At 43.3% G+C, this 12,257-nt stretch overlaps 1 protein-coding gene and 1 pseudogene across 1 annotated transcript in view; both read right to left on the bottom strand.

The window, feature by feature from the left end:
- Positions 1-12,257, bottom strand: part of RYR3 (ryanodine receptor 3) — a 503,714-nt gene that overhangs the window by 155,830 nt on the left and 335,627 nt on the right. Inside the window, 4 exon segments of the mRNA XM_078053421.1 lie at positions 821-958; positions 2,075-2,177; positions 8,048-8,248; positions 11,039-11,834. Of these exon segments, the coding sequence (XP_077909547.1) occupies positions 821-958; positions 2,075-2,177; positions 8,048-8,248; positions 11,039-11,834 (1,238 nt within the window).
- LOC118529654 (transcription factor BTF3-like) lies at positions 6,627-7,635 on the bottom strand (annotated as a pseudogene).

The following is a 12,257-nucleotide window of genomic DNA, read 5'->3' as shown; positions in this document are numbered from 1 at the left end:
TTGGCAGGCTCTTGCTCTAGTCTATGATTTGAAAGCATGTTCCAAAATGGATAGGAATAGGAACAAGATAAAAGGCAACTTTGTCAAACCTTGGAAGTTCCTTCTTTAGACAAATGAAATATTTGCAGAATTTGGTACTAAAGAGCATCCTAATTATATATAATACACAATTTTCTTCTTGAAATGTTAACGGTTTATAGACAGTAAACTGCCCTAATAGAACAAATTATGATCTTGTTTCAATGAGTCACAATGGTAGGAGTCATGTCTACCATAAGGCTTGGAGAAATGAACTTGGACAAGGTTTGTTGTTGAAAAATTGAAGGTCAAAGTCCTCTAGGATGCTACATTATGAAAATCATAGCCAAAACCCCAAAATGACCCCCATCAAAGCCCACATCCATTTCTTTTACTCCCTTTGTATCATTATTTAATTTTCTCACGGAGGCAATTTGCAACGCCAAGGAACCAGAAGCAGAGGTGACAGAAACAACAATGGCTAAAGGAGGAAGACAATTGAAGCCTCAAAGAAGAACAGAAACCTATTTACAGGTATTTTTAACTAGACAGACAAGAGCAGACCCAAAATAATAGATCCTTCAGGTTTCAGAAGACTCTGAAAGTAAGCTCCTTAAATTGGAAGAGCAGCATAGCCCCAAATACACAATAGCCACCACCAATTATAAAAGAATGCCCAGATGCATCCTTTGAAGCCTAGGCAGTCCATCTCACAGTATCTGTCAGAAAGCCAGTTCCCTTCATTATGTCATAGAAGAGCACCGTGTCAGGAGGACTGTGATTGAAAGGCATGGTCACTTACTAGGGGATCTCTCTTCCTCTTCTGTTGGCTGTTCCTTCTCAGGCTTGGGAGGGCCTTTGATTTTATACACCAAGGCACGGAGCTTCCCAGTCCAGGAGGTGTCCTCCTCCACTTCTTCCTCCTCCTCCAGGGGAACCCCTAGCAAGGCACAGAACAGAGTGAAAACCTCAAACAGTACATGAAACCATCATATGATTGATTGAAAGAACATAAAGTCTCTGCTTCCCACCCTTCTGGAACCTTCTAAAGATACCATAGGCAGCTCCCCATAAATATTTACCTCTATGAGGTCTTTTGACAAGTTTTAAAAAGATGATTTCTTGTGTACAAGAACATCAAGTAATTTCAAACCCCACACTTAACTTTTTCTAACCTAAACTCCAAAAGGGCTCTAGAGTATCTAGAAAGAAAAAGTTAACATTGAGTCAGTTCAAATGAAAAGACCATCTATTATTTATATATTAGTCAATCCACCCATGCACAAGCAGCACAAATGCTGAGAACCATTTAAAATCAGCAGTTATGTATCAAAGTAGGCACTGCTGGCTTAGAATTCCTCAGGGCAGAAGTTATCATTCTTCTATCATGGCAAAAGCTAAGAAGCAAAGGGGATTGGAATCTTGGTTTAGCTGGGAGCAGAGTCCAACTAAGTAAAGTGGGAGAGGTTTATGTAAGTATTGGGTTTTTTTTTTTCTTCAGAAACCCTGTTCACTCTCTTCTATCTCACAAAATTTCTTCTTGGTAGAAGTTTCTGTCATATGTTACGCCAGAATTATTTCCTATAGCTTCTCTGACCCAAGTAGTTTGGGCAGAATCATTTCTTGAGCGATTACTATTGTACCGTTAACCTTTGAACAATGCAGGGGTGAGTGGTGCCACTCATCTGCACAGTGGAAAATCCACATATAACTCCGACCCTCCAAAACTTAACTACAAATAGCATACTTCTTGATGGGAAGCCTTCCTGACAATAATAAACAGTCAACTAACACATATTTTTAAATGTTATATGCATTATGTACTGTATTCTTATAATAAAGTGAGCTAGAGAAAAGAAAATACACATACAGTACTGTCCTCTGTTTATGGAGACAAAATTCCGCATCCTACGCAGACCCATGTAGTTCCAACCCATGTTGTTCAAGGGTTAACTGCACCTTTAAATAGAAAACTTTCTTCCCAAGCCCACTAGCTTCTAATGGATGAATGAGGAACAGACTTGTCTTTGACACAGCTTTGGCCTCAGAAGCTCACCACAGTGAATGAGAAGGTCCTCATGGAAGTCATAGAGCTCCTCCCGTATCTCCTCTGGGCAGGGGCAATTCTCTCCCAGTTGAAAGTTAAGAAGCATGTTGATCTTTGAGGGACAAAGAAGAATAGGTGGTTGGTTCCAGGGTTGGTAAAAAGAACTCAGATCCTGCCTTAAATACCTAACATTCTTTGCCAATTTTGTCCAACTCAAATTCATTTATAAAGATGGCCAATAGGTGTACCTGGATGGCTCAGTCAGTTAAGCATCTGCCTTCGGCTCAGGTCATGATCTCAGGGTCCTGGGATCGAGCCCCACATAGGGCTCCCTGCTCCACGGGGAGTCTGCTTGTCCCTCTGCCTCTCCTTCTACTTGTGTGTACATGTGCTCTCTCCCTCCCTCAAATAAATAAAATCTTAAAAAAAAAAAAAGATGGTCAACGTTTAAAAGTAGCTTTCACTTTTTTTCTGATTATAATGGTAATTTATTAATTGCACAAAATTTGGAAACACCTAAAGAAAATTTACTGCGATCCCACTGCCCAAAGAAAACCATATTTAGTTAGTAGCTCCCAGTCTTTATGTGTGCAGATTGAGATCACACTTTAAACATATTTGAAGTCTGATTTTCCACTTAACAATTTATCTTGAGCCTTTTCTTATTTTACTGACTTTTTTTTTTTTTAAGATTTTATTTATTTATTTGACAGAGAGAGACACAGCAAGAGAGGAAACACAAACAGGGGGAGTGGGAGAGGGAGAAGCAGGCCTTCTGCTGAGCAGGGAGCCCGATGTGGGGCGCAATCCCAGGACCCTGGGATCAGGACCCGAGCCGAAGGCAGACACTTAACCGACTGAGCCACCCAGGCGCCCCTTACTGATTTTTAATAGGTACACTGTATTTCATCATATGGATGAATAGCAACTAATGTAAAATGTACATAAAATTGTGATTTGTTAAGATATATTTAAATTGTTTCCATTTCTTTGTCCTTATAAAGTTTGCATTTCCTTTTACATAATTTTTGTTCACATTTCTGATCATTTTTCTTAGGATAAACTCCTAGAAACGAAACGACTGGATCAAAAGATTTGCATATTTTAATGGCTTTTGATATGAATTGCCAAATCACCCTCCAGAAAGCTCACAACAATTTGCATTATTACCAACTTTATACAAGAGTGTGTATTACTTTGCCATCTCCATTACGGTAATGAGAATTAACACATTTTCAAATATTTTCCAATTTAATGGGTGAAAAATATCATATCCCTGTTGCTTTAATTTGCATTTAATTGGTGAGGTTGAATTTTGTTTTTCCATACTTAAGGACCATTTTTCTTTCTTTCTTTCTTTTTTTTTTAAGTAGGCTCCACGCCCTGTGTGGAGCCCAACAAAGGGCTTGAACTCATGACCCTGAGATCATGACCTGGGCTGAGATCAAGAGTTGGACGCCTAACCAACTGAGCCACCCAGGTACCCCTATTTCATATTTTATAAATTTCCTGTTTATGTTCTTCCTCCATTTTTCTGTTGAGAAATTTTCTTTTTAAAAATTAATCTGTATTTTGCACATCCCTAGACTATTAACTCTTCATAACATATACTCCAAATATATTTCCTGGATTTTAGTGAGCTTTTAACTTTACAGGATTTTTTTATTGACATGTAGGTTTTAACATGTAGTTAAACTATCACCTTTTCCTTTATAGTTTTGTCTCAGGGATTCTTAACTGTTTTTATATCATGGATGATTCTGATAGTCTGTTGAAACCCCCTGTTTACTTCTCAGATTAATATTTTGAATACATACCATAAAATATAGAAAATTACATAGAGAAACAATTATACTGAAATCTAGTTATCAAGACCATAAAAAAGAAATCTGTGATATAGGAATATATGTACTTGTTTATTAACTCATTAGACAAAAAGATCTGGTGGTGGGTCTCATATCCACAGTGATCTTGAAGTAGTGATGAATGTAAATGATATTTCAACGTATGACAACCACTGTAATACAACATGGAAAAAAAAACCAGGCAATTTCTGTTGCTGGAAAAGTCACGTATTTGCTTTGCTGCCTACATCAATAATTAAAGAAATGCTATCAGAGATTAATGACAAGTTGGTGAAAATGAAGTCATTCATTTCCTGCTCAGATTCGGGAATGTCTCAATTCTTTCCAAAGACCCACGACCCCAGGGTAACCCACACACCAGGCAAAGGTATTTTCTCCTTCTGTTTAGGATTTTTAGGTTAAAAAACTTTATAATCTCTTTTATTAAACCATGAAAAACCATATTTAATGTTGTTAGGAAGATCCTTATTCCTTATTTAAAGCTACTACTGCAAACAATTTTTTGGAAGTAGATAGAAGTACTGTTTGTAATAAAATAATACATAAAACAGGTTAGAAAAGTAATTTTTGTGGTTGTTCTACAATGTTAGACCTGGTAATTATATCAACATATATTGATAAGTTGTTTATTAAATAAAAAGAAAATTTGAAGATCTAGCTTGAGAGTCAAAAATAATTTCTTTGCTGAAAGATCATTCCTTAGGTAGAACACTTGGGAAGCAGGAGCCCACCAGCCTACAGGGCAGAAAACCAAATGGCGAGTGAGCTGAATTTTCTCCTCCACAGGGCATACCCTTTAATGATGCCCTTTTTAAAGTCAAAGGCTTACTGACTATGCCTGGCTAATTTGCCAACAACCGTTGGACTCATCTTAGTTTTGCCTCCTTTTGTACTTGGTAACATCCACCAAGTATGTTTTTTTCATCTCTCTGTACTACATAGATATAAGGCTGAAAACCTTTATTTTCTCCTCAAAGGTTAAAGATGAGAGACTCATATCACTGTTTTAAAATTCTAATTCTTATGCATCCAATCTTCCAAGTGATTTTGCAGTGCTATCCCCTGAAATTGATCTAAATTCTCCTTTGTTGATATTCAGTTCTGAATTATTTAGAGAGCTCTGTTGGTAGGTTCTTTCTAGAAATGAATACTGAGAGGGGTGGTAGGTGGGATAGCTGAATTTGATAGCAGTTAGTGTTCCTTCTTTCATTTCATTCCTAGACCAGCAGCATCAGTATCACCTGGAAACTTGCTCAAAGTATAAATTCCTGGGCGTCACACTAGAGCTACTGAATTAGGAGCCCCGGGGTGGGGGGGTCCGCAATCTGTTTCATTAGGACTTTCTGGTGATTCTGAGGTCGCTCAAGAATCACAGCAGGGGTCAAGGAGAAGTGGGAGCCAGCGTGGCCCTTCCAGGAGCCAGGATCATAGGCTGGGTCCATGAGGACAGTCTGAGATGGACAACGCATCCTAGCTGGGTTGAGCAGATGCCTCAGAAAACAGACATAAACTCTACACACTGGCAGAAGTGAGTCGCTGGCAGAAGGTCAGAGAACATGGCATGAGGCAAATGCAGAGACCTCCAACAGGGAAGCTAACGATGGCAGGTACAGGACGTGTACTGTACGTCACGTAGCCTGCTCAGTAATCTAAACACGTTATCTCATGGGATCCTCACAAGAAGGGAGGGAGGGAGATACAGACAGCCTCATTTTACAGCTGAAAACCCTAAGATGTGGAAAGGCGATTGCCCAAGACCACACAGCGAGCGACGGGGGAGGCCCAGGACAGGAGCCAGGCACATCGTGCTTCCATCCCATTACTCCCAAAACAAGTCAGCGTTTGCCCAACAAAATGGGAAACGTTCACACACACCTGTTGCCAGTCTAAAGGCAGCCAGACAACATTTGTAAAGCCTTCACGAGTAATTCAGGCTCGCTGCACTTCCCTCAGCATGGTGCGAATTACCTCCTCCTGTCAATTGAAAGGGCTTTCTCATTTTGCCTCCAGCAAAGAGATGATAAGCTTCACCTACTCTTTTCAAGGCCGGTATCATTCAAAGGCATCTTTTAAAAGCGAAGAGATGTAGTTCATTTTTAAGCCGATATAAATATCTATGTTCTACAAAATAGGTTAGGAAAGTAATTAGACCAAGTTGTACCATTAATACCAAATGGTGGTAATTATACTGACAACAATTTATGGATAGGCTGCTTATTCAATATAGATAAGATCCAAAGATCTGGTTTCAGAGACTGAAAACAAATTTCTTCACTGAAAGAGCTTCTGGTGTGGAGCACTCAGGGAGTTGGGGCCAAGCAGCCTGCAGGATATATGTGAACAGCTGAACAGAGGGACAGAAACAAAGTACTATTCCACCAGCTGTCCCGCCCTCCTCTGCAAGTTGCTCACGAGGACCCTCAGTCTTTCAAGCCCTCCCATCTGGGCAAGACTGACCACAAGGTGGGGGTACTGCAAAGAATGAAGACAATACCTCACAGAAGGGACCTCACTTGCCCAGTCCTGTTCTCCTAGCTTCCGGGGGCTGGGAGGCTTTACGAGGGTCTTGGTCATGGGGCAAGGGGACGAGGAAGACTGTGCATCTACTCTCATCAGTCGGGAAGTGTTGACCATGCTCTGTTGATCTCTGACAGAAAGCAGTGACTTCTGCAAGAACTGGACAGACCTTCTTCTTCTTCTTTTTTTTTTTCTAGGCAAAGAACTTTATTAACCTTGTTTCAAACTTTATTCCCAGGCTTCTTCAGCTTAATTAGCTGCAAAGAATGAATTGTGTATAAGCAAAAACTGAAAAGAGCTGCAGTGTCCAAGGGGCTTGGGCTTAAAAATATTAGAGATCTAGATTTTATCACATTCACGAACAAAATTTTAAAAAGCAGTCATAATATAAAATAGCAGCTCCCAGTAACTTCTTCAGGTTTTATGTTCTTCAGAAGTTGACTCAATTCAGTTTGCTTCATTCTTGGAAGCTTCATCAAAATTCTCCTCAAGATCTGGAACTTCATCATCATCATCCTCTCTGGTAGCAAGTGGTGCTTTTCCATCCACAGACTGTTTGGGCAGAGCTTCAGCCAGTCTTCTTAGTCAGATTGTCTGCACCAAGTTGGTTTAAGATACTGGGTAGCACTGGGGCTCCTGGGTGGCTCAGATGGTTGGGCGTCTGCCTTTGGCTCAGGTCATGATCTCCAGGTCCTGGGGTCGAGCCCCACATCGGGCTCCCTGCTCCGTGGGGAGTCTGCTTCTTCCTCTCTCTCTGCCTTTCCACCTGCCTGTGCTCTCTCTGTCTCTGTCTCTCTCTCTCTCTCAAATAAATAAGAAAATCTTTAAAAAAAAAGAAAAAAGATACTGGGTGGCATTTCTGTCAGCTGCTTTGTCCCAGCGTGGCCTGGAATGGTGGAAGTGTTCGCTGCCAGCGATGCCTGAACCTTGGGGGTGTTAAAGTGGATCACTGTTCCTTGGCTTGTGAACATATTCACTTCTTCAATACCACAGATATTGTTTACCCCTAACTTCTTTAAGGAGAACTGAAGTTTTTTATCATCTGCTGTAGCCGTTCTATGAACCACCTTCTTTCGGCGAGCAGTTCCTTTCCCACTAATGTGCACTTGTGCTTGCAGTTTGGCGAGTTTCTCCTGGTTCATGATAGTTTCTTTCATCTTGTTGGAGTGGAAATGGGACCGCGCAGGGGAACAGGGTTGGCGCTCAGGGGGTCTCGGGCGGACCAGCTGAGATTAGGTGCACACACGCAGGGATGCAAGATGGCAGCTCTGGACAGACGTTCTTCTAACGTCAGATCCTTGCTGCTATGAAAGTGATGTGGTCTTTGACTCAGTGATAGGTAATGGGGACGAGTGAGCAAGGGAGGGGAGGAAGCCATGCCCACGTGCAGTTTGGGATGGGTTTTCTTCCCCATCTAAGTGGCAGATGCTCCTCGTTGCCATCAGCGTAAGCCCAGGCCTGTCCCCTGGCATTGTGCTGGGTCATTTAATCACCCACAGCTCTCATGGCCACCCCAGGCATATAAACGCTTCATGTGCCCTGTTCCGTGAGGTTCAAGTTCTTCCGTAGGAATGACATGGAGGCTCAGGAAGTTTCTTACCTGCTCCTGTGGCGGGGAGCGGAACTCCCTGGTCTTCCGGGCAGTCAGGGCTGCGGACATGTTCAAGGCCTGCATGAGCTCATTGTAGCGGGACTTCTGATTTGCCTGGAGTTTGGAGACATAAATGTCGCCAAATGCCACAATGGCCTCCACTCGATGTTGCAGCTCGCAGTCACAGAGATGGCTGAGGAGCTCACACATCTGCAACACAAACGAATATTTATGCTAATTTAACAATATTTTGCATACATTGGTTAAGCTGCTGGCATCCCCATTTTACAGAGGGTAACACTGAGCCTCAGGCGCTCTAAGTGACTTGCCCAGGCTCACACAGTAACCATGGAGCCATCACTGGATTCCAAGTCAGCCTGAATCCAGACACCAGCTCTTTATCCTAAGGCCTGGAGAACAACAGGAAAATGAGCTCACCAAAGACAGAATAAATCTGCCTGTGGCGAGGGAGAATGGCATTCCTAAGAGAGTTCCTCCATGGCTCTCACCTCCAGGTAGGAACCACCACTGAATTGCACAGGTGAGTTCTGGATCCTTCCTGACAACTTCTGGCTCTGGATGACAGGAACTAAAGACTTCTGTTCCCCTCTCCATCTTTCTTTTCTTTTTTTTTTCTTCCTTCTTTCTTTCTTTCCTTCCTTCCTTCCTTCCTTCCCTCTCTCTCTCTCTCTCTTTCTAAAGATTTTATTTATTTATTTGACAGAGAGAGAGACAGCGAGAGAGGGAACACAAGCAGGGGGGAGTGGGAGAGGTAGAAGCAGGCTCCCGGCAAAGCAGGGAGCCCGATGCGGGGCTTGATCCCAGGACCCTGGGATCATGACCTGAGCCGAAGGCAGTCGCTTAACCAACTGAGCCACCCAGGCGCCCTCTTTCTTTTTGTTTGTTGGCCATGTTTTTCTGTCATTAGTTCTTTTGGACTGTTAACTATTACTAATCTTATCACTATTTGAACTTTTATTAATAAGAACAATAGCCATAACTTAGTGAGTTAGTAAATTATTAAATATTAATTATTAAATAATAAATATTAAAATATTTATGAACCCATCTCCACTTCACCTTTCACATGACTAACAGACACTCTCCAGTCGGTCTGGGCACAGACAGCAAAGCCCCTGATGGTGGTGTGCTCTTACATAACAGGACAGTCTCTGGCATACCTGCCCAGCTTTGCCTCAGCCAGGTGAACTAGCACCCAGAGCACATGCCCATCACACTTGTGATGAGAGTGACAACATTTAATTAGAAGGAATGTGCACCAATGAGATAGGAAAACCAAGGTGAATGACTAGGGAACATCTGTAAAAGGCAAGTTTTTTTTTAAGATTTATTTATTTATTTGAGAGAGAGAACACACACGCATGGAGGGAGGGGCAGAGGGAGAAAGAGAAACTCAAGCAGACTCTGTGCTGAGCATGGAGCCCGATGTGGGACTTGATCTCATGACCCTGAGATCACGACCTAAGCTGAAACCAAGAGTTGGATGCTTAACTGACTGCACCACTCAGGTGCCCAAAGGCAAGTTGTTTTTTTAAAGAAAATACTAAAAGTTGGGTGTGAGTTAGACAACTACAAAATATTGGGGGGAAATCATTTTAATGATTCTAGAATACTAGAAGTATTCTGTGCTCAGGTTGCTTTCCAATTACCTCTAAATCCACAGTCTATTTTAAAGATCCCCCAACTGGCCATTATGCACATCAAACTGTGCATGACAGGTGTCACTGATGCAAAAGGGAGGACTCCACATGCCAGTCCGGGATTCACATTAAAGAAAAGGTCTTGGCTCCACATCAGAAGAGCACATTATATGTTTTAATAAAATTGTTGAAGGCATATATGTAAAATTTGTTATGCTTCTTCTCCATATGCAGTGTTTTGACTAACTGACCACCTACCAATCCCATCACATTGGGTAAGAGAGCATCATTTGGAGATTATTATAATATGTTTTATGATAAAATACATTCCATATTGCATTTTATAATGATAAATTTGAATATTATGTTTTATTATATTATCATCCACATTTTACAAATCGTAAAGCTAAGGCTTTGGTAGGCTACTGACTTGGAAAGCGTATAGAGTAAGTGGCCTCAGTCAGGCTGACTCTGTGGAAAGACTCTTCTGCTCTGTTCACTTTCATTTCTCTTTTCTCAGTGCCCAGAAGACAAAAGTGATCATCTTCAATGCATCACCGATGCTAGCCTACATCTGGTAAGACTATCCTTAGGAAATGTTGAGGTTTCCTGGGTGATGACAAGGGGGCAGCTCTAAGTGAGCAAGACTCTTTTTCTTAGCTCAGAGGGCCGTTGATTTGAATGCCAGTGCAACAGGTCTCCATAGGCTTGGTGATCAGAACATGGCAACAGATGAGAGCAGGTGGTGAGTGTGGCCACCCCATGAGCCAGTTCCTCTGGTCTGTTCCACAGCCAAAGATTCCTCCTCCTCTCCAGACAGATCTCACCAAGGAGCCATTTAGTCCCAAAAGTAAGAGGTAAGATCAGGGCCCATCCATCACTAGTTCCATAAAAACAATTCTAAAACTCATGCCTTGGGATGCCTGGGTGGCACAGTTGGTTGGGTGTCTGAATCTTGGTTTTGGCTCCAGTTGTGATCTCAGGGTTTTGGGATCAAGCCCCATGTCAGGCTCCACGCTTAGCGTGGAGTCTGCTTAGGTTTCTCTCTCCCTCTTCCTCTGCCCCTCCCCCCCATGCTCACTTGCACTCTCTCACTCAAATAAATAAATAAATCTTAAAAATAAAGCATATGCCTTATTGGTAAGGGTTAGTATTTTTCTTTTGACCTAGCGAGTACACTTTAGGTCAGAAACAAGCATGACCAGCGAATGCTCTCTCTCGGCATTTCTGCTACACCGCAGGTTTAGGCCGGTGCCCTGAGTCCCAGCCTTACCTCCAGGCTGCACTCTCACCCTCCCCAGCTCTTTTCAAGGGCAGGGACTTGGCTGCCCTGAGTTACCTGCAGCTTGACGGACTCTGGCAGTCGGGTCTGCAACAAGCCTTTGACTGGAGCCTCCTTGCCGGCCTTTTCCCCAGCCTCCACTGCCTTCTCCTCCACCTGAGTCACTTCTTCCTTCTCTGCTCCATCCTCTGTCTCCGCACTGTGCTCCCCAAACACAGAGGGATCGATCAGGAGGAGGATCTGCCGGACATCATCATCATCAAACACCCCCATGACCAGCAGGGTCCCGATGAGTTTCAGCACAGGCACAAACTGGAACTCCACAGACCCGCCGACGGGGTCCCGGATATGAGCCCCGCTGTGCTGCACTGCCTCCGTCAGCATGCTCAGTGCCTTTGTCTTGAGAATCTCCAAGGGGATCTCAGGGCTCTGCTTCTGGTGCTCCTCGCTGGTCACAACAAAGCAAGGGGTGGAGAACCTGAACCCTGGCTTGAGGCATGTTCTCAGGCCCACCCCCGGCAGCCCATGCCTCTTGGACTCGTCTGGGTACAGGCGGATTTTCCTGGTGGTGCTGGTGATGGGAATGATGTACTCATTCTTCATCATTAGCTTCCTCTCCTTAGCGTTGGCCAGGTGGATGCTGATGAGCAGGTCATAGAAACCAGAGCGAAGGAGGCCAGGGAGGTACTTGTTGTCAATAGCGTAGAAGAGCTGGGAGAGGTCAACGTGGCCACACAGGGCGTAGGCCACCCGGCTGTTTCCCAGGGCGCACACGGCGCTGTAGAGTCGCAGTGTGTGGTAATGGAACTGCATCAGGTCCTCCTGCTCACAGAGCTCCAGGACGTCCACACACCTGCAGGGGACAAGCAATCAACCACTCCACGGGGAGAAGAATATGCCCGAGTTCAGCGGAATGCTTCTCTTTGAAACCCCAGGGATTGCACCCAACTCAATAAGGGCAGAGGGGATAGAAGGATGGAGGAGGCTCTACCCTACTTTCCCTCACAGATTATCATTCTTCTCTCAGTTCTGGTCCGTATCTCAGTTCCTGATAATCCTCCTTCTCTAACTATAAGAATCTCAAAAGTCCGAAAGACTTAAAGACTTGGTTTCCCAAATATGAAAGCCTTCTTAAGGAAAACCTCCCAACTGAAAAACTGAAAACATTCAGGTATGTAATAGAGGTGCCTTGGTCCTCTTATCTGTAGGTATAAGGGGGACTTCAGTTTCTGATATAAGAGCTCCTCAGAAGATGCAGTTGAAGCCCTCCGTCCAT

Source organism: Halichoerus grypus, chromosome 8, assembly GCF_964656455.1.
Source record: "Halichoerus grypus chromosome 8, mHalGry1.hap1.1, whole genome shotgun sequence".
Classification (NCBI taxonomy): Eukaryota; Metazoa; Chordata; class Mammalia; order Carnivora; family Phocidae; genus Halichoerus; species Halichoerus grypus.
The sequence above is the reverse complement of the archived record's forward strand: the minus strand, read 5'-3'. Positions and strand labels throughout refer to the sequence as shown.